Source organism: Medicago sativa, chromosome 8 (assembly GCF_051527215.1).
Source record: "Medicago sativa cultivar Bolivia chromosome 8, Bolivia_mono, whole genome shotgun sequence".
In the NCBI taxonomy this organism is placed as follows: Eukaryota; Viridiplantae; Streptophyta; class Magnoliopsida; order Fabales; family Fabaceae; genus Medicago; species Medicago sativa.
The window spans coordinates 89,851,133-89,873,390 of record NC_140756.1 but is presented as its reverse complement, the minus strand read 5'-3'; the positions used below and the strand labels follow the sequence as shown (position 1 = coordinate 89,873,390).

The window sequence follows — 22,258 nt, the reverse complement described above, 5'->3', positions numbered from 1 at the left end:
TTCTGCTCATTTTTCTGTTCCTATGTTTAAGAATATTCATATAATATGACGTGAAAAGCAGGTTGATATGAACTTATTAATTTTCCAAAAGGTTCTGAACAAAATAATTAAAGGAAATTACCGGTTCTTTAAGTCAAAATTTAGTAAAAATTAATTTCTATTTCCCCTCGTAACGTTTATGTAAAAAAGAAAATTGTTTAGAAGTTTTTCTATAAAGTACCGACTCAAACACAAACACGTTAATATTTTAACAAATATGTAAGTAATTGAATGGAACTTTATGCATAAGTGCAAACTGAAGCTTATATTCAATGAGAGATACAAATGTTAAATAAATAGAGGAGAGTCAAAAGGAATAGAAACAATATTTAACAACTTATCAACAAGGTTCAATAGATCATCGGAAGAAAATAAACTTCTACTCTAAGTAATGAATAGATAAGCAACTTTGTTTAATGAGCAACTTTGTTTAGGGAGTTTCTTTCTATGTTACACTCTCAAAAAAAAAAATTTGGTTGTGTTACACTCTCAAATTAAAGTGTATTGATATATTTGTTTTCTGAATTAATAAAATAACGATATTTTTTAAAATAAAAAGTTATTTATCGACTTTTATATTTTAAAAAATATTATTTCATTAAAAAAAACATCATTTCATTATTTATAAGACATAAGAATCATATTTATTTTTTTACATTTTATTCTAAATAATAATCAATACTTCCTTCAAAAAAAAAATCAATACTAAATAATAATCAATACTCACTCACTATTATGAATAGAGAAAATTCAAAAAAAAATATTTTATTTTTCCGACACTTTTGGTAAATAAGATTTAGTCATTAACGTTGTAAATGATAAATAATAATTCTTTTTTTTTTCAAAAAAAAAAATTACTCAGTTCTTTTTTCGAAACTAAAATGATTCTACTTGAAGCTACTATTTGTAGTTTTTGATTCTAGAATTGATTCTAACACATAAATTTATAATTCAACTCACTTTTACAAACAAAAATCATTTTACTTAAAACTCATTTTTAATCAAAATCAATTTAGCACAATAAATTCAATCAAAATCAATTCTTGTCAAAACAGAATGAAACAAGCACTAAACAAAGCTTCGGATGATGGAAGATTCGGTACCCAAAGAATCCAATGATGATTTTGTTACTGTTGTTTTCGACCAATAGATTATTGGTTTTCGGTTGAATTATTTAACTTCTTGTATGCATTTAATTTGTACTTTGAGAAACTATTTCATATTGTCTATGTTTAAAAAATAGTCTTTTGTCCTCGTAACATAAATCAAGACAGAGAAATTGTATTGTGTGTGTGTGTCTATATATATATTCTGTACATGAATAAGGCTAATAAACCAAATTAAAGTTGCCCACTCAGACATATATAGTGTGCTCTCTCTACTATTGAAGTTTAGAGCAAGTGGTTGATGTGCATAGTGTATTGAGTTCGATTTCCACTTGTACAGAAAAACTATATCCCACTTAATATATAACTGATGCATTCTACTTCAAACTTGATACACTTAGTTAAAAGTCCAATATAAGAGGAAAGTGAGCAAATGTGAGACAAGATGTCCCGCTAGCAACACCATAAATGCATGCATGCCGGCAGGCCATCCTGGCTCAAATCTACTCTCTCTGCCTTCATAACAGACACTTTCAGAGTGAATAAGCAATCCAACTTCAACCTCACTTGCATTTCATCACTATATAACATGATGTATTATATATTTTGGGCACCATATTGTTGCCAATTTATAATAAAACAGAGATGGATTGTGAATGGTTGGAATCCTTAACTTTTGACACGTGTTCAAATGTGATTGAGTGATTAATTCCCTAAAATATTGTTAGCAAACAGATACACATTGACCCCACGTGGCTATGAACTTTTTCCCATGCTGCTCCTTATCCAAAATCGTTCTTCTTGTTTGGAATCAAATCAAACCAAAGTTGACTTATTTGCTCTTATAATAGCAAATTAGGTTCTATGAACACACAAATCAACCAACTTGGATTGGCCTGGTGGTATTGGTTTAGGGTTGGAAATGTGCTCCTCCAAGGTCTCAGGTTCGATTCTCTTTAGTTTTAGTGTCAATTTGAATGAGCTAGTTTAGTTTCTTAAAAAAAAAAACACACACACACACAAAAATACAACAATTGATTACATAAAAGTAGTTGATGTGCTTTTCTATATGCAATGAGTTAGAGTTGTATAATTCATCTCAGAACGAATCACTTATTTGATAGTATTTTTATTGAATTATTTTTATCGAGTATTAGTGTATTTATCAATATAGAAATGTAAAAAAGTGGAAGATATGACTTGAATGAGTACAATTGAAAAGAAATAAAAACAATTAATATTGTTTTGCAAATTGAATGAGTGGTTCATTTTGGGATAATTTTTTTTATAAATAGATCACTCATTCTAGGAGGGGGAGAGTACATAACTTTGTACAAATACTAGTGTCCACTCGATCCTCTAAGATACGCCGGAGTGTTTGTTCACTTATCAACGAATATGGCATAGTCAACATCTGCTCATATATCTTGCCAGACCTTGGTGTTGATCTGTTGGAAAGTTCAGGGGCATGGGAGCAACAATGGATCCAAATGCTCCACGGTCACAAGAGAGGGACGCCACATCTCCACCTAAAATCCTAAAACATTAGGTTAATAAGGTCCGGAGAGTGCAGGAGAAACAACAAGTAAAAATGCTCCATGACCACAAGAGAGGAAGATGTCACATCTCCATCCAAAACCTTAAGACATTAGGTTAATAAGTCGCCTCTATTATAAATCTAAAACTTTATCTATCTATATGCGATATAAGACTTTTTTTTTGAAACTGCAAAATTTATTTAATCAACGGAAGGGTGCAAGCCGCACAAAAACCAACCGCACGAGCGAAACACAACAAAACCAACACAAACAAGGGTGCCGGATATAAGACTTAAACACTCACACTTGAAACCGTAGATGATTCATTCATTAACTTGTTATTGTGGGAATAGAATAGAGTATAAAACAAACAGTAATCAATTAATGGTGTCTCTACCCCCATTCTTCTGATATGGCAATGTCTTCAATCAGAATTTGTTCTCACTCATCTCACAACAGATTCTCATTACATTTTGACTTCTTTATTGGTTTAATTTTCTGATTGGGTACTTTGAATTTTAAGTACTGTACAAGAAAATAGTATGGGCATTTCTATCATATGCTCCTAGCAACGTACGTGTCATGGTCAGATAGTACACTGCATCAGAAACAACGTACCAATATTCTTATTCTTCTTCTTCTTAGCACCATTTCTATAACACAGTCAACATTTTCGATAACTATAGTTCAATTATCACATCTATGAATTATATAACACGTATGTAACACGTATTTCTCTTCAGCTTTAATTATACTTTCCTTTTTACTTTTCTAAATTCTGTATCACTAGCAGGAATTTAAAAGAAATGTAATGTGGAGACCACTTTTGATGTCCGTATTTTTATACGGAATGGATACAATTTTGTTTTTTTCAATCACACCAGTAGTTAAAAATGATATATTTTTATATGATGTTGGATACGGTGTCAATTTTTAGATGTTCAAATAACTCAAAATTTTACGATTAATTTGATTTAGAATCAAATTCTTAACTGGAAAATCTAGATTTAGTCAACTGCGCATGTCCAAGTGCCAGTTGAGATACATTAATGCAATCACCTAATTGTGTGGAATGAAATAGATTAAGTCAACTTATGCTTATTGTTCCTAGCTATTAGCTAAAGTGTAAATTGATTCTGAAACAAAGATTGTTTTGAATAAGAAATGGCATGGCAATGAAAGGCCACGTATAGCTTGAAAGAATTTGGGAATAAAATGATAAAGTTGTTGAATTGTGAGATGAGATGTAGGATTCATTATGTTCCCTTTCTCTACCTATAAATAATGATCAGCTGCATGTGCAATGTGCATGCAGTTAACTGAAAATACGAGAGCCTATAAATCTCAATATCAATGTTTTTTTGGATGAAAGAAAGTGTCTTGTATGAAAGTGTAGAGAGTAGATTTGAGCCAAAGATGACTTGCCGGCATGCTGCCTGAAAAGCAAGAAGGGTGTTGTTTTGCTGGCAGTTGTCATTGGTTCATGTTTGCTCTTTTCTCTCTCATATCAGACTCCAAAAACCCTTCTTCATTGCACCCTTTCTTTTCTAAATGCCTACTTGTAACTGAAGTAAATGAATCACAGTTGTGATCTTGTTTACCATATGTCATTAGACCTTGCATTTTTTAAACCTATTTGTTCGGTCTTCAAACTTATATTATTATCCTAATAATTTGGCAGGTCTTTTTCACTTTAGGGATGAGGCCGGAAAGAAAGAAGAAGAAAAAAAAAAACATCTAAAAGGCACTTTGGTGAAAGAAAGGGGCATCGTATCTCTAGCCAATGGATCATCATCCCCAATATAACCCTTATATATATATATATATATATATATATATATATATATATATATATATATATATATATATATATATATATATATATATATATATATATATATATCAAACAATACGAAAAAGAAACCCATGCTTCAACTAAATATACGTTACAGTAGATTTCAGATTCATAGTTTAAAGATAAATTAAAACATACAAGTTACAACTTACAACAGGCAGACATCAAGGGAGGATAGAAAAACACTGACAAAAGGTAAGCAGCATATATGGCATGAAAGAATTAAACGTAAGAATCGAGAAAGGAACTTCTGAATAGAGACAGTAAGGCGTTGTATATTTTCAACTTAAGCAAGTTTTACAAAGATCGACAAGCATTAGATGAGCTGATAATATTCCCCCAAAATTTACCATGTTAAATATAAAACTTATATAACCAAAAATGGAAGGGAAAAATATTAGTTCAGTCATCCAACAATCCCCAAGGAAGCAACCCTATATCGTTAACCTCCTTTCAATGTCTCAGGCCACCCTAGCAATGCCAGTTTACCTTGCACCCAAAATATGCGGCCGGCAGGCGATCAAGCCTCAACAATGCTGCAATTTACAACTCTCATGTCATATGAGAAACCAATATGGAGGCCAAAAGCAACAAGTTATCTGACCAAAGAATCGATCAAACTAGCTGAAGGGGATTCAAGTCCAAGGTGTTGAATAATTGGAAAATAGATGCAACAACTTGTCCAGTGTTTCAGGAGTGAATTTCCTAGCAAATAGGTAACATGGCTTCTGAATCCCATTCCACAAGCAAGGCCAACTTTGCACTTCTTTCTGTAGAAACACAAGGTAATTCATCAAGCCAGTTCATTCATTCTCAACAAATCAGATAAGTATCTCATATAGCATACCTTCTCATCACTGGTGACGTGTACACTAACATCAACGGACTGCAAGTATAAAAATTACAGTGAATGTCCGCAAAACATAAGAAAAAATGAAAAGGCAATGATGAGTGGACAGATACTTGCACAGTTGCAATACACTTGACTTTTTCCAGAAATAATAACTATAATGATATTACTACAGAAAGGGGATTCCCCAACTTGATGTCTCTTTTAATTCTCCTAAAAGTTTGATTTGGTGTTTTATTATAAAAAAGGGAGGGTTAAAAATGTTTTTGGTCCCTCCCTATAAATATACCAACTTTTCGTTTTAGACTTTTAGTCCCTCTAAAATTTTCCTTCGACTTTTAGTCCCTATAAAATTTTCAATCACAACTTTTGGTCCCTATTTTTAAGTTGACTCGTGTATTTTTTAATGAAATTGTGAAGAAATGTGTAGAATACACCCTCCGGTCACTATTATAAGCAAAAATCAACATTTTAGATTCATTCATTAAATGATGTATGTGGTCTATAATAAAGACTACATACATCATTAATTGAATGAATGTAAAATGTAGTTTTTTGCTTATAATAGTGACCGGAGGGTGTATTGTAAAAATCTCTCCCCAAAAAAGTTAGAATTTTTTAACAAAACATGAAATAAATATGAATTTTTAACCACCAAAAATATAACAATTCATATTTAATTCTTGCTTTCTTAAAAAAAAAAAAAAAAATTTGAGAAATTCTTATAATGTCATAAACTTTTCTGCAAAATTTGATTCAAAAATATGAATTTTACATACGAGTTTACTTAAAAGGAGGAATCAAAAGTGAAGATGGAAATTTTTTGGGGGACTATAACAAAAAGTTGGTATATTTATAGGGAGGGACCAAAAACATATTTAACCCAAAAAGGAATGAACTGTCATAAAAAATTAACCAGAGTCCCACACTAACTGTCCCATAAAGCAAAATTGCATTTTTCCTTTAAACCAGAATCGCATTCGCTTCTGCTAATATCTAAGAATGCATATGTATTGCCAACAAGTATTTTATTTCCTAGCTGCTAACCAAAAGGAATGAATATTGAGTATTATAAAAGTTTATGTTAGCAGAACAATACCGTGATATTCTTCAAAAGCTCGTATGTAACATCATGAGCCCTATATGATTTTGGATGCCATTTTCTTTCGGACCAGTCAACATGGGTTACTGACCAGTTTGCAATTCCACCAGGATCAACAATCTAAAATCAAATGCATAAGTTAGATTAACTGGAGATTGAAAAATGTTAATGTAAAAAATGAAATAAATACATTGCAGTTGAAATTCTCACCTGGAAGAAGGTTGGCAAGTAATGCTCATCAGCAATGCAATTCTTCCCCTCCAAACCAGGCTGTGGTATTAAGAAATTTCACATCAATATCGAATTTATCTTTCATAGCTTCAGGGACCTATAACTGATTATAGATAATTTGCAAATACATTTTACGTTTTCTAGGGACAAAAAGGTGTTGCTTTTCTAGTTTGGATGGAAGTTCATCTCAGGGATTTTTAAAATTTCTGAATTATCACAACAACAAAATTAATCACCTTAACCATCTAAGCCATAAAACTGGCACATAAGATGACTAGCTATAGATCATTTGCACATCAGTTCTATATCTCCTAGGACAATAAGGAGTTTCTTTTGTATTTTAGGGAGCAGATCATATATGGGATTAGAAGTCCTGAATCGTTGCAAGGAACTCTACTTCACAAACTACATAAGAAACACTATATTGTCCTACGCAACATCGACCTGATATCTAGGTAATGATGCGCTTGGTTTTCCATTTTGCTATCCTTTTAGAATTTTGTGAGGCACACTTTGTAGTTTGTGCATTTCCCTGTATGTGTTTACATACCTGTAGTCGTTACTCGTTACATCTACACTGCTACTATTCTTTTTTTTTTTTATGGTATAAAATCGTAGAGCAAAACAGAGGCAACATGTTTCAATAACATCTTGCATAAAAGTTTCAGTGCATATTTTGGACTGAAATGATAGAACAATCCATTTAAGCTTAAGTAACAAAATGCACATCCTTATACTATGCTAAAGAGAGAAAATCAGAAGCCCAGCATATATAACCTCATTAAATGAAATGATAAACTTGTTTAGCTTGATGACTAGGATAATTTAGAGCAGAAATAAAGATGGTCAACAAACCTTTATGAGATTAAAGAAATTGTTTTAAGTTTTAACGACAACAATTTATAAAAATAAATCTACCTGGCAGTAAGCCCGAAATTTTGAGTAATACAGGTAATCGGCCATAACTATAACAGCATGCTGCCGCTTCATAGAAAACCACTGCAGAAGAAATTGAACAACGAAAATGAATCTACTAAATTGGGTACATGCATACACACGTATATCAAACAAAACACTCAATGAAATAGAGGTGTAGTGATACTGATTGGGCAATCAAGAGCTAGTGTAAAGAATTTCACACAAGTGTAATTTTTGTTATTTAGAATTTATTTATCACCTTTTATGACAAAAGACTCAACTAATACCATGCACTAGAATTGATATTCTAGTCAACTCTATTGAACATAAAGTCATAGATTGGAAAGAAAAGTTATGGAGAAATAGGAACTTCAGTTTATCCAGTTGGAATACTGTGAAAGACAATTGTAAAATGATGCACACTTGAGGTGCTAGCTCAGTGGAAAGAGATTAGCCTTGTAACTTCAAGGTACTGAGTTCAAATCCCCTCAGAGACAGTTGTATAATGGCCATTAGTGCCACTTTGATTAATAAAATTTCCCCCTTCCCCAATTTTTTTTAAAAAAATTGAAAATGTTGCAACCCTGGTCTGGACAATCTTTTCAATAAGCAATTAATGGGAATAGGAAAAGAAAAAAAACAAAATCCTACGATGACTTCGAGATTCTATAGCTACTATAAGTTGTAATAAATTTCTACACCTCACTTTTGTAGAAGCTACTTCATCGAGCTTTTCTATGAACACTTATCAACTTATATGAGGCTACTTAATTTAAGTGAGAAGCTCTCAAAAGCTAGCGCAAACACCGTTTAAATTCGTATTCTATAAAAAATAAGTAAAATTTATATTTAAAATACTGAATTCTATCTCCAACATGGCTTCAGCATGGACATACCTGTGCACCCTTTCTAAAGTCTTTCACCTCAACTTCAGGTAACATGCGATCTGAGTACCTCCCATTCCCATGCGGACCAGGATCCTTAAAGCTAATAAGAGAAGATAAAATTTTGCTTTAGCGAATGACATCAGATTGATAGCAAAAAGCATAGAGAAGAACTATTGACTCAATAAAAAGCCCTGCTATGTAATATTGCTTGATAACTCACATACCAGTCAACATAGCTGATATTTGTATGCATCAAATAGTTGTAAATATAGTCAAAATGATATAGAGGCACACAGCTGCAAAAATCAACGCAAAAAAATAAGAAATTAATTAAACCAATAAAACTAATTAATCAGCATGAACAGAATATAAGCAATCTCATAACCATGTACCTATCAGAAAGTAAAACAAAGTGTTGGTTATCAGGATCTTGAAGGGCAGTCGCCAATATCCGTCTCTCTGCATCAACCATAGAAATTTTACCCCACACCACCTGCAAACGACATGACTACGGGTTACAAGAACCTCCACTAGAAAACTACTGGTTACTGGAAGGCAGATAATTACAATTGACGTCAGTATTACAATTATTAGACCTAAAAAGTTGAAATTTAAATAATTTCAGCTTGAACCAAAAAAAATCAGCAATGAATTCAAAAAATACAAATTAATCAAAACATCAACTAGGAGGATACAAAATTGCTCATGCAAGCCAAATAAAGTAAATTTGGAGTTAAAACCCAGACTGGACCAGATGAGGTTAAACTTATTCCACTGAATAAAACATAAGCTACAATCTCATATTTAACAAGAAAAAGTGCAGTAGATTTTTATACTTCTATTTAGATTGCCAAAGCAAAACAAGGGCATCTCCAATGGTTTGCATATGTGGCTATTTAAAGTATGATTTCCGTAACAGAACATGTAAACTCAAACATATGATAGAATACAATTCACAAATGATAGAAAACTGAACAGTAACAAGACTATATGTACCTGGCCACTGCGTATATCCCGGTTGACAAAGTAACGGCTCACATGAACTGGTTTAGACTTGGATGCATGCACATAAACTGAGAACTTCCCTTCATGACCCTGCCATAAAGGAGAAAATCTTCCAGGTAAATGCACATTGCTAGATGAACAGGATTCAGAAGCATAGACAACCAAGTATCAGCCATTGAAATTACCAACAAATAAAAGTTCAGGATATTTATTCATTACACACTACATTTATGAAGATTATATTAGGAAAACATATTTCACAACTTGCATTGTATATTTATGCCACCGTAAACATCATTGCCACAACTGTTTCCAAGAACAGGAATCATGTTGGAAAATGCTGTATATAAACCATGCAACAGTATCCTTTGTACATCATTACCCAAGTTTGAGAAACTCTACCAATTTTCAAGCAAAGCATAAATTTCGGCTAAGGTTGCAACAATAAGTGGCTCCCCTTATTAACCATTCCAATTTAGTTTTCTGATAAAATCAATGAAATTCCCAAAGTCTCCCAGGTCCCAACAAGTTAATACTTCTTTACAAAGCATTAAGAATCATCAAAAACAAATAAATGAATTTGAACCATTTATTCTTTTACTGATAAAAAAATGCAGACCATCAACTATACTACTAAACTGGCAGATATTCTGTGATTAAACAACTGTCATAAATATATTTCAAAAAGGAACATCAAATTTCTTCCAAACCGATAAGGCGATAACTGAGAAACAAAAGCTTGAATGTAATAAAACAGATGAGTAAAGCAGCCAACACTTACTTGGAAAAAGTTGTCCCATAATTTTTCCAGTGGGAGGGAACCAGGCGACAAAAACATGAAAGCAATCTTTGATTTTTTCGAAACAACCGGTGGTGAGGTCAAAATATCCTTAATCACAACACGCGATGCAATCTCTTCATCGGTGTATTCTCTTGCAGGAGCAGGTGGAAGCCAATCAGAAAACCGCTTGCACCCTCTAGAAGAGAAGATGTAACAGGCTGAAGAACTACTTTGCGGAGGGTACATGTAAGCAATTATTAGAAATACGCATACAAATAACACTAAGACAATAATCCACATTGGCTTCTTCATGGGGGGACGGTGCCGAGACCCGGGCAATATCTGCATATCACCCATGCTTCCTAAACGCCAATCTTTGTCCGACTTCATCGAATTAAATAATGCATCACACACAGTTTTCACCTCCAGAAACAATTCTTTTCGGTCCACACACAAATCAAACAATCCTAAATAGATTCATGCAGAAAAATCTGAAAACAAAAACACATAATAAAGAATAAAGAATAAGTCACATTTCTTAAACCTCTAAATCTTACACTTTAAATTCAATCCTAGTAGCAAATGAATAATCACCCACATGTTCAGAAACATATACAAGAAATCAAAAGCAACATAAAATGCACAGAAACATGTAAAAACCTAAGAAATTAACAATTAAAAATAAAAATAGAAACTTTAGTAAAAAAAAAAAATTGAAATTGGCATCATCATACATACCCAGAAAACCCCATTTCCGTATTTGGGTACAAAAACTGAAATTGAAATATAACTAAGATAGTATAGTAAAATCTGGCATAAATTAGAAAGAAAATAGAATAAAATCAAAAGATTCCCTTTTTGTACCTGGAATGCGTCGAAAGATGTTGAGGAAGATTGATTGATTGATTAACTAACGTAAATCAAATCAAATCTTGCTAATAATGATTGGAAGAATCGAAAGATCAAAACTTTCTTAGTGAGACGGGGAATAATGATTACTATTAGAATTGAATTGAATTAAATTTCTGGTGTTTGGGAAGAAAAAGATCAAAACTCTGTTTGTTGGTGTTTGGGATTATGAATGCCACACAACGATTTGTGATTGGTGGTGGATAATTATTGTATCTTTTCTTCCCAATACTTTCACAGTGCCTGTAATTTTAAAAGACTTTTTTTGAAAAGGTTCCTATATTATTCAAAAACAAACAAAGGTGCCTGTAATTTAGGGGGTGTTTCTTTAAGATTTTACTAGTAATTTTAAAATAAAAATTATACTAGATTTTAAATACGTTTTTTTTAGGGAGGTTTTATAAGGAGAAGCAAATATCTATCAAACAAAAAAAAGAAGGAGAAGCAATAAAAGTTCTTTTTACCTGACCCCATCGTTCCTCCTACCCCAAAGCCTTCCTTCCGTGATAAACTCCTAGGCCCCTCCCAAGATTTACCCATCCGTGAAAAAGAGGATATGATCGAAAAACAACTCGTCCGAATTGAACTTGAAGATGGCAACCGTCTTCTCCCCAAAGTCCATCTGGATCCAAAGGTTTTCCAAGAATTATGCACCCCTTGGAAAGATGCGATAGTGGTGAAACTTTTAGGCAAGACTCTCGGCTACAACATCATGAGAGACCGCCTCCAAAAAATTTGGAGACTACAAGGAGGTTTTGAAATCATGGACAACGACAATGGTTTCTACATGGTGAAATTCGATCAAGCAGCTGACAAGGAAAAAGTTATCACTGGTGGGCCTTGGCTGATATACGACCACTGTCTCGCAGTTTCACACTGGTCCCCAGAATTTGCCTCTCCGGATGCCAAAGTCGATCGCACCGTGGTTTGGGTGCGTTTCCCAGGCCTAAACCTAGTTTACTATGATGAGAGTTTCCTCCTAGCTATGGCCTCAGCAATCGGTCGCCCTGTCAAAGTAGATACTAACACGCTGAAAGTAGAAAGAGGGAAATTTGCCAGAGTCTGCGTTGAAGTTGACCTCACGGTGCCGGTGGTTGGAAAAATTTGGGTTAACGGTCACTGGTATAAGGTACAGTACGAAGGATTACACCTAATTTGCACCAATTGCGGTTGCTACGGACATCTCGGAAGGAATTGCATCACCACAACTGCCACTAATTTGCCCTACAACCATTCCGCCGACAGCAACCAAGGAGGAAGCCAACAGCCAGCCCAACACAACAACGTCGTCAGTCAGCCGCAATCAAGTCCTGCTTCCCAAAACGGTAATGCATTAACTACTCCCCCAATTATTTTGTCACCTGATGAAAGGCAAATAACTAGTAATAATGAAGGGATTAAAGAGCTCCATGGGGATTGGTTGTTGGTCACAAGAAAAAAGAAAGTTACAAATAATCATGCCATTAGTTCTACCAAAGCCGCTACAAACAAAACTAATCGATTCAATATTTTGTCCCACCCACCTCTAAATGACAAACCTGGCCCACACACCACAAAATTTCCACCACGTCCAAAACCCAATGATACAGCTCGGTCTACCAAAACAAAGTTTGATCCAAAAAGAAGGCGCAGTGATGAAAACAATCATGACCCAATACACATGTCCCCACCTCACCTTCCCATGCACGCCTTGATAAATCCATCCCCATACAAGACAAAACCTTCACCGTTAAAACTGTTCAAACCGTTCCCAACCAACAACTTGAAACAGGTAGCAACAACCTTCATTTATCCACAAGCAATCCTATTGTTACAGATGATGACAGCAGACACATTATTCAAAATAATGATGATGTACAAATTGACAAAATTGTTGAGCATCATGACTCCAATCAGGAGGACATGGTAACATAACCTCTTTTCTTTTTTCGGGTCATAGTCTCTCTGTTTGTTATGGAAGCTCTCTTCGATACCACTATCCTCTCTTGGAATATCAGAGGGGCTAACAATAACAATGCCAGACGACATTTGAAAGATTTGATCAGAAAACATAGTCCAACTTACATGGCTATTCTGGAAACACATGTACCCTTTGCGAGACTCTCTTCTTTTTGGTCCAATAATGGTTACTCCCCTGTACATATTATTGAAGCTAATGGTCAATCCGGAGGATTATGGCTCCTTCAACATACAGCTACAAATCACACCTCCATTGTCCTTGATTCCAACCAATACTCCATCACTTTCTCACTGAGCCGTGGGAATGTATCCACAAACTGCACTTGTATCTATGCCAGCCCCAACCATGTCCAACGCCCCCACCTCTGGAATTACCTTATGACTATTGGCCAGACCTTTGATGTCCCTTGGATGCTCATAGGAGATTTCAATGAAACTCTTCTCCCTAGCGATCAAAGAGGAGGCATCTTTCACCATAATAGAGCTGCCCTCTTCTCCAATCTCATGAATAACTGCAACCTCCTTGATCTTACAACCATAGGCGGCCGTTTCACTTGGCACCGCAACAACAATGGTATTCGCATTTTATCCAAAAAACTCGATAGAAGCATTGCAAATGTTGATTGGCGTGTTTCCTTTCCTAAAGCTTTAGTTGAGGTTTTATGCAGACTACACTCTGACCACAATCCCCTCCTCCCCCGTTTTGGTGGTCTCCTCTTAGCCAGAGGGCCTAGGCCTTTCCGTTTTGAAGCTGCCTGGATAGATCACAAGGACTATGCTGATTTGGTTCAAAGCTCTTGGACTTCTCAAAATCATAACACAACGGCGGCTCTAGCTAAAGTCCAGGAAAATTCCATCATTTTCAATCATGAAGTTTTTGGCAATATCTTTAAAAGAAAGAAACATGTTGAAAATAGACTGAAGGGCATCCAAAATTATTTGGAGAGAGTTGACTCTCTTCGACACACCCTCCTTGAAAAAGAATTGCAGCAAGAGTACAACCACATTCTCTTCCAAGAAGAAATGCTTTGGTACCAAAAATCCAGAGAGAAATGGGTTAAATTTGGAGACAAAAACACTTCTTTCTTCCATGCTCAAACTATCATTAGACGGAAGAGAAACAGAATCCACAAGCTTCAACTACCTGATGGAACTTGGACCTCTGACAGCACTACCCTCCAAGAAGAAGCACAAAAATATTTCAAAAACCTTTTCTGTGGAAATCAACATCATCATCACCGCACATTCCATGAAGGCGCCCACCCCACCATTAATGACATCGACAAAGCCTCTCTCACCAAACCTATTACCAAGAATGAAGTGTTTGCTGCCCTCAATACCATGAAACCCTACAAAGCACCCGGTCCAGATGGATTCCATTGTATCTTCTTCAAACAATACTGGCACGTAGTTGGAGATGATGTTTATCACATGGTCCAGTCAACTTTTCACACAGGTTACTTTGATCCGGAGATCTCAAACACGCTCATTGCACTCATTCCTAAGGTTGATTCTCCTACCACCTACAAAGAGTTTCGACCCATCAGTCTCTGCAATATTATTTACAAAATCATCACAAAAGTTTTAGTGCACCGTCTCAGACCCATCCTTAACAATATTATTGGCCCTTACCAAAGCAGCTTTCTGCCTGGTAGGGGAACAACTGACAATTCAATTGTTTTGCAGGAAATTGTCCACTTCATGCGGAGGTCAAAAAGGAAGAAGGGATATGTCGCTTTTAAACTTGATCGAGAGAAAGCTTTTGATAATGTCAACTGGGATTTCCTTAACTCTTGCCTCCACGATTTTGGTTTTCCAGACATCACCATCAAGCTCATCATGCATTGTGTTTCATCATCCACATTTTCTCTCTTATGGAATGGTAACAAATTGGCCCCTTTTAAGCCATCCCATGGTCTTCGACAAGGTGACCCGCTTTCTCCCTACCTCTTCATCTCATGCATGGAAAAGCTCTCTACCGCTATCAACAATGCGGTGATTCAAGGTAATTGGGACCCTATTCATATCACTAATGGAGGACCTCAGATTTCACACCTCCTTTTTGCAGATGATGTTCTTCTCTTCACTAAGGCTACGAACTCCCAATTTCGCTTCATCATTGATTTATTTGATAGATTCAGCAAGGCTTCGGGTTTGAAGATTAATATTTCTAAGTCTAGAGCCTATTACTCTTCAGGGATTCCTCACCAGAAAGTCAATAATCTCACCACTCTCACTGGCATCCGAAGCACAACTTCTCTTGGTAAGTACCTCGGCTTCCCCATGCTCAAAGGCCGCCCTAAGAGAAGTGATTTCCATTTCATTATTGAAAAAATGCAAACCAGGTTGGCATCATGGAAGAATCGGCTCCTAAATAGAACAGGAAGGCTAGCTTTAGCCTCATCTGTTTTATCCTCCATTCCATCTTACTACATGCAAATCAATTGGCTTCCTCAAAACATTTGTGATAGTATTGACCAAAATACTAGGAATTTTATTTGGAGAGGCTCTAGTAACAAGGGAGTTCATCTAGTGAATTGGAAGAAAGTCACTACCCCTAAGCGTTTCGGCGGCCTGGGCATTCGAACAGCTCGGGATGCTAATACTTGTCTCCTTGGTAAATTAGTTTGGGACATGGTTCAGTCCACCAACAAACTATGGGTGAATCTTCTCTCTACCAAATATTCGGCGGGGCCAAACATCCTTCATGCCAACGCCACTAGCACCAGCTCTCCTTCTTGGGCATCTATCATCCGTGCAAAAAATGTTCTCAAAGATGGGTATACTTGGCGAGCCGGTTCGGGCTCCTCCTCCTTTTGGTTTAGCATTTGGTGCTCTCATGGTTTTCTTGGTTCTCTGGTTCCTATAATTGACATTCATGACATTCACCTCACAATTAAAGATGTGTTAACCTTCCCTGGCCAGCACACTCAAGCTATCTGCACTACCCTCCCCCAAACAATTGCTGACACCGTTAATAATTTCCATACCAATTTCAATCCAACGGTTGAAGATACTTTCATTTGGAAACACAACAAGAATGGTGTCTACTCCACAAAAAGTGGCTACTCTTGGCTACGGTCCATCATGGATTCTTCGGACAATGAATCTCTACAAACTTCCTGGTCGTGGATTTGGAAGCTACAGGCACCGGAGAAATACAAATTCTTCATCTGGCTAGCTTGTCATGACGCGGTCCCAACGCTATCTTTGCTCCATCACAGACATATAGCTACTTCTGCAACTTGTGGGAGATGCGGTGAGGCGGAGGAAACGTTCATGCATTGTATCCGGGATTGTCGTTACTCTTGTAGCATATGGCAGAATATTGGTTACATTCACCCAGATTTTTTCACTGCAACTTGTGTTTATGATTGGCTTAAGACCGGCACCAAAGGCCCTCGTTCCTTTATCTTCCTCGCAGGTCTTTGGTGGATATGGAAGCACCGCAACCAGATGTGTTTCAACAACGAAACTTGGTCAATTACTCGGCTATGCATCAACATCAGGAATTCTGCTGACATTATTAAGCACAGCTTCATTTCTGACGGCATAGAGGCTGCCCCAGCTCGTGTTGTCAGCTGGAACAGCAGCAATCAACACTGTTACGTTCTTAATGTCGACGGGAGCTATTTGGGGTCACCTGCGCGTGCTGGCTTTGGTGGCTTGATTCGTAACAATGCGGGATTATTTATTTCAGGCTTCTCTGGCTACCTTCCGAACTCGAATTGTATTTTACAGGCTGAGCTCTCGGCCATTCTAGCAGGCTTACGTCTAGCTGTGAGCATGGGGCTGGAAGACTTGATTTGCTATTCAGACTCTCAACTGTCCGTCAAGCTCATCACAGGAGATGTTTCAAAGTATCACGCCTATGCGGTGCTCGTTCAAGACATCAAAGATATCATAGCCTCCTACAATGTCTCTATCCAACACACACTTCTTGAGGGTAATCAATGTGCGGATTATTTCGCAAAGCTAGGAGCAACTTCTGATAACCGGTTCTTGGTTCATTCTTCCGCTCCCGAGGATCTCCGAGACATGCTGCGAAATGATGCCATGGGAGTTTTATTCCCAAGAGCTTGAGTTTCTTTTTCTTGTTTTCCCCCTGTTTCTTTTTTTTGTTTAACTGTTAGCTTTTACACCAAAAAAAAAAACAAGCATGAAATAGTACACTTTTCTTCAACCCTTTAAAAAATAATGTCCACACTATATTAAATTAATATTGATTTGTATTTTGTGGGATTTGGGTTTCATCGATAGGGATGGTTTTTGCTATTTTCAGTGAGGATTTGCTCGCCGTCGTGTCGTAAAAGAAGATTAGCTCGTCGTCGGCTTTGAGATCTTACTGTGTGTTTGTTTCAAGTTATATTTGTAGATTCCCGGGAATAAAATCATAAAAATGCATATGCCTACGTTTGTTACAAGTTTACTAAATTTTATTCCCGGGTATAAAATGTTCCTGGGAATAGAAAAGTTTTTCCAAAGAAAATGGTGGGAATAAAGTTTCCATGGAGATGAGAATAAAATTATATGTAATTACCTATTATATTCCTTATTTTTAAGGTTCCTTGGAATATTATAATGTTAACCAAACATCTTTTTTCTAAATACCTTGGAATAAAATTCCTATCTTTATATTCCAAGGAATGTTATTCCTAGGAATAAATTTGCTACACTTGAAACAAACACACTGGATTTGGTGGTTCTGGTTTTGGTTCTTTGAAAACCACCTTCGGTGCAGCCAAAATGGTCGATTTCTTTTAGACTTGTCACTTTACGGTGGTCGGTGATGAACATGATTGAGTCGGTCGGTTGTCACTGATTTCTTTCGATTGTTCATTGTCATGGTCTTGTTTGGCTCGAAAGGGTGTTTTAAGCTTGTTGTTACAAAGGGTCGTTTGTTCGCAAATCTGCATGGGTCAGCGGTCGATTCATTCACCATTCCTCAAAAGATGAGTTTGAATTTATTCAGACTCGTCTCTTGTTCGATATGATGCTTGGAGATTTTACACGTTAATTTCTTTTGCAATTTGATTTTGGATCTTGGGTTGAGTTCGCTTGATTGTGTTGTTGTGTATTTGTCTGCTACGCATTGGTTTTTAAATACCACTTTGTGTATCGTTATTGTAATACCCATTTTGGGGTTATTTAGAGTTGTTGGGATACCGAACTAGATTTGGTGTTGTTATAGTATGACGCTGTAACAGATCTTGGTTGTTCAATCTTCAGTCGACGAATGATATATCGGTTTACTGTGTAAAATTGATTTTATAATTTGAACCGTCCAATCACAAATCAATGGCCAAGATTTGCTACAACGTGAAACTGTGTAATATTTTTACAACAAGGAATCTGGGTCTGCTGGGATCTCACCTTCAACATTTTGTACTTTCTTTTTGCTTAAAAATATTGTATACATCAAAAGAGACGGCCAACGCAGATGTCACGATGCAACAGTGCTTACCCTATTTGCAAAAGAGACAACTACTTTCGATTAACTAGCTTATCTCAAACTATTGTGATTTTCTTGATTAAATATGGATAAATTAGTGTGTGAAAAAGATGATAAAATCTTGTCTTATTTGAATTTTTCTAGTCACACCTAAAATAAATCTAGTTATACTTCAAAATGATTAACATACCCTTAAAATAAAATAAATAATTCATTGTATTATCCAATAAATTAAGACTATATAAACTCAGCTTACGTAAATCATGTAAACTAAGTTTGCGATAATGTGTGTAAATTGAGTTTATGTACATGTACTTAAACTCAACTCAAATTGCATACACCAACAGAGAGTAAGTTTACATATACTAAAATGTAAACAACTTAATTCACACAAACCTCTAAAATCGATGCTTTTTTTTTTAAAGAAAAAATCGAAGAAAAATATTAGGTTACGACAGTTTACACTATACCCCTAAAACCAAGGGAAAAACTCGAAATCAAAGAGAATCGAAAAACAGTTTTCAAACACAAAGGGACAATGAAATTGAAGAAAAAACATGAAAAATCATAAAATCATTATTGAAGAAGCATGATTTCATTGAGATTGGTCACACTCCATGAATGTTTGTGACGGATCAAATGCATATTTAGATAGAGAGATAAAAAAAAATAAGTTTTAAAAATTTAGATGCAAAAAGACAATTTTGGTATTCTCAACAAATTTTAAAGAAATTTGGATGTAACGAGCAATTTTCGAATGGAAGTAGAAAAAATCGTCTTATTTTTAAAACGTGTAATAACTATGAAGCTCATAATTAATTTTATAAGTCGTTTTGGTTATTTTACACAAATTAAAAACTATAATTAATTTTGTATAAAAAAGAGAAATTATGAATTGTTTTATAAAGTTATTATTCATTGATGGTATGGGGAGATTAATTAAAGAACTTTAAAAAAAAGATAATATTTTTTTTGAAGGAAAAAAATAATAATAAATAGTTAAGGATCTAATAAAAAAATTAATGTTTTTTATATTGTAAAATGATTAATAATTTAAAACCATTTTTTAAAACAACTTATAGTTTAGGACGAGGGAGTGCTGCAGTGCAGTTTGTTTGAATTGATTGGTTTTATTTTGAAAAGTACTACTTATATTTTTATTTGAATCTTGTAGGTAATATTTTAATAAATTTGAAAGAATACAGTTCCCTTTAATGTTTTCATCAAGCAATTATTTAATCATATATTAATTTTTTTTCGCAGTTTTGTTTTGGTTTCTATAATGATTTTTTTTTTTTTGCATAATCATCAATCAAAGTTTTTTTTTGACAAAATAAAAGATATTCATTCATTCAAATTGAAAGAGTACGTCGATATAATGCAAATTCGCTAAAAATAAAAAGGATGAATATGTGAATAGGCTCACAACATCCAAGTTAATAGCATAAAACGGCAAAGTACAAATGCCTACACATATGACTATATTTAAATCTCCGGAATAACCATGTTTCCGGATTTGCAACGTGGATGACGCCAAAGTCATTGATTGGATCTGCACTGGATCGAAGCTGATCTGACAATCTGAAACAATCAAATACCTGAGAGAAACAAGAAAAACAAACAACGTCGCACAAAGACGACGAACAACCAACGTCGCACGAAGACGACGAAATCACAAAATAAAACGAAATAGATGTGAAAATCACTTATTTCAATAAAAGGGAAATAGAAAAACGAGTTAGAGGGGTGATTTTGGGTCAAAAGTTGACCCTAAATCACCCCTCTTTGGTGGATGAAGGAGAAGAAACTAGGGTTTATGTGACGGCTCACAAGAGATAAAGGAAAAAAAACGATCAAGAATGTTTTTTTTTCCATCAATCAAAGTTTTAAAATCATGATAACATATTTGGGAGAGTTGTTTATAATGGATTACATTAATTTTTTTTTTTAGCAAAATGGATCACATTAATAATAAAGATAACTTAAATATCAAAATAAAAAAATCACTTAAATACTCAAAATATAAGCAAATATAGCAATCTCTCTCCATTCAAGCATATGGTGTTACAACCAATCATATAAAACCATCCAAAAAGGATTAAAAAAATTACGAAAGGCAACGATAACAAATCAATGCAGAGAAACCACAAAATAAAATAACAAAAAAATCAAAATTTGTAAATAGCCACTTAAGAGAGCTCTCCTCTGCTACATAAATTCATTTGTGTTCCCCTTCTGTACTCTTAACTGCGTCAGCAGCCTCTTGTGCCTTTGCCTTCATTTGCTGACCAGCCTGCAACAAAAAACAGTTTCATCAGTTACCGAAATTGATAATTTAAGAATGACCATTTACATGCTTTTTACTCTAATTTTTTCATTAAATTATACTTCTCCATAATCTTCAGAAACAAACGTTTCTTTTTATCGCAAATGTTAGTAATTGTTACAAATGTTAGTGGAGGACACGAATCTCCATCCCCGACTCTCTCCAACCATTATGTTCCTCTCAACAATCATTGATTAACTATGTAATATCAATATGTAAGATTGAAAGTGTGTTTGATGTTCGAGACATATTAGTGGTCTAACACATCACATATGCAGTTGATTATTATATTGAATCACTTTCATTTTTTTTAAAATTGTTATCGTTGTCCACGAGTCATGAGTGACATGTCTGGTGTTTGTGTCTAATCTCTTGATAAGATTCAATGAATATAACTAAATTGTTTAGTTAAATGTTCAAACCTCTTGGCAAGACTCTTTGGCAGATTGAGCAGCATTGCTAGCCTTGTCCATCATGTTGTTTCCTTTTTCCTTAAATCAACAATAACATTATATCAAACTATCATGCTTCAATAATTTTATATACACACACATACACACATATGCACAATTAAAAGGGCATTAATATATATCCAATGCATGTTGGGACTAAAAGCTCACCTGAGCTTGTCCCACAGCTTGGCCAGCTTGATGGCTTGTATTCTGGGATTGATTCATCTTTATTTTCTCTTTTATGATCTTGAAAAATAAGAACGTATAACTCAAAGTGCTACTTTGCTTGGTGAATGTAATTCATAAGTACTGTGGTGCATATATATAGTTTTTAGATTCATGAGCCAAGTGACACATGTAATTATATGCACCATTTATCTGTGATGCTATAGTTTGGGCTTAAGACCAGGACATTTTGTATATCTTTTGCCTGTGAAATTGACTGTCATTACCACAACTGGATAGAAGGCGAAAATAAAATCATCCTACTAAAAATAGAAAGTATCATATTATCTAATCCTCCAAGGTGTTAAAGAAGAAAATAAAAGTATATCAAATTAACTATAACATAAAATTCATTATGTCTACGTGATCGGTTGGTAGGAATATAAGTATTACTCCTATCTGTCTGCCCCAAAACCCTCAACATAAACTTTAGATATAATAATGAATTTACTTTTTTCCCTTTCTGTTTAATAATCATCTTTTGGATAAGGCTTATTTTGAATACAGTTTCGAAGTTGAAATCACATTGAAATAAGGCTTGTTCACTTTCGAGTGACTCATAATATCAATTGCTTATTGTTACTATAAGACTTGTTCACATTGAAATAAACAAACATATCCCT

The 22,258-nt window shown here is 34.9% G+C and overlaps 4 protein-coding genes across 4 annotated transcripts; 2 read left to right on the top strand and 2 right to left on the bottom strand.

Annotated features, from left to right (window-relative positions):
• Window positions 1-4,786: 4,786 nt before the first annotated feature.
• Window positions 4,787-11,400, bottom strand: LOC146903080 (glycosyltransferase BC10-like). The gene is made up of 11 exons (XM_085731261.1): window positions 11,177-11,400; window positions 10,313-10,803; window positions 9,523-9,621; window positions 8,919-9,019; window positions 8,751-8,822; window positions 8,536-8,626; window positions 7,640-7,720; window positions 6,701-6,760; window positions 6,488-6,610; window positions 5,386-5,424; window positions 4,787-5,308 (listed from the first exon to the last, which is right to left on the bottom strand). Exons 2-11 carry the CDS (start codon window positions 10,700-10,702, stop codon window positions 5,174-5,176), a joined length of 1,191 nt encoding a protein of 396 aa, XP_085587387.1. The 5' UTR covers window positions 10,703-10,803; window positions 11,177-11,400; the 3' UTR covers window positions 4,787-5,173.
• Window positions 11,401-11,777: 377 nt separating this feature from the next.
• LOC146903079 (uncharacterized) lies at window positions 11,778-13,130 on the top strand. The gene has a single exon (XM_085737194.1). The coding sequence runs from the start codon at window positions 11,778-11,780 to the stop codon at window positions 13,128-13,130; it is 1,353 nt and encodes a 450-aa protein (XP_085593320.1).
• Window positions 13,131-13,534: 404 nt separating this feature from the next.
• LOC146903078 (uncharacterized) lies at window positions 13,535-17,328 on the top strand. The gene has a single exon (XM_085734308.1). The coding sequence runs from the start codon at window positions 13,559-13,561 to the stop codon at window positions 17,261-17,263; it is 3,705 nt and encodes a 1,234-aa protein (XP_085590434.1). The 5' UTR covers window positions 13,535-13,558; the 3' UTR covers window positions 17,264-17,328.
• Window positions 17,329-20,655: 3,327 nt separating this feature from the next.
• LOC146903077 (uncharacterized) lies at window positions 20,656-21,699 on the bottom strand. The gene is made up of 3 exons (XM_085736290.1): window positions 21,579-21,699; window positions 21,381-21,449; window positions 20,656-20,925 (listed from the first exon to the last, which is right to left on the bottom strand). The coding sequence occupies exons 1-3, from the start codon at window positions 21,633-21,635 to the stop codon at window positions 20,851-20,853; spliced, it is 201 nt and encodes a 66-aa protein (XP_085592416.1). The 5' UTR covers window positions 21,636-21,699; the 3' UTR covers window positions 20,656-20,850.
• Between the last annotated feature and the right edge of the window lie 559 nt (window positions 21,700-22,258).

Bases quoted from the DNA above. Each gene is read 5' to 3' on its own strand.
- LOC146903080 (XM_085731261.1), bottom strand. From the start codon at position 10,702: ATGAAGTCGGACAAAGATTGGCGTTTAGGAAGCATGGGTGATATGCAG. The intron at 9,622-10,312 runs GTAAGTGTTGGC...CCTTTATGGCAG, and splicing joins TATGGGACAACTTTTTCCAA to GGTCATGAAGGGAAGTTCTC. The intron at 9,020-9,522 runs GTACATATAGTC...TGTCGTTTGCAG, and splicing joins GGGATATACGCAGTGGCCAG to GTGGTGTGGGGTAAAATTTC.
- LOC146903079 (XM_085737194.1), top strand. From the start codon at position 11,778: ATGATCGAAAAACAACTCGTCCGAATTGAACTTGAAGATGGCAACCGT.
- LOC146903078 (XM_085734308.1), top strand. From the start codon at position 13,559: ATGACTATTGGCCAGACCTTTGATGTCCCTTGGATGCTCATAGGAGAT.
- LOC146903077 (XM_085736290.1), bottom strand. From the start codon at position 21,635: ATGAATCAATCCCAGAATACAAGCCATCAAGCTGGCCAAGCTGTGGGA. The intron at 21,450-21,578 runs GTGAGCTTTTAG...TGTTGATTTAAG, and splicing joins AAGCTGTGGGACAAGCTCAG to GAAAAAGGAAACAACATGAT. The intron at 20,926-21,380 runs GTTTGAACATTT...TTTTTGTTGCAG, and splicing joins CCAAAGAGTCTTGCCAAGAG to GCTGGTCAGCAAATGAAGGC.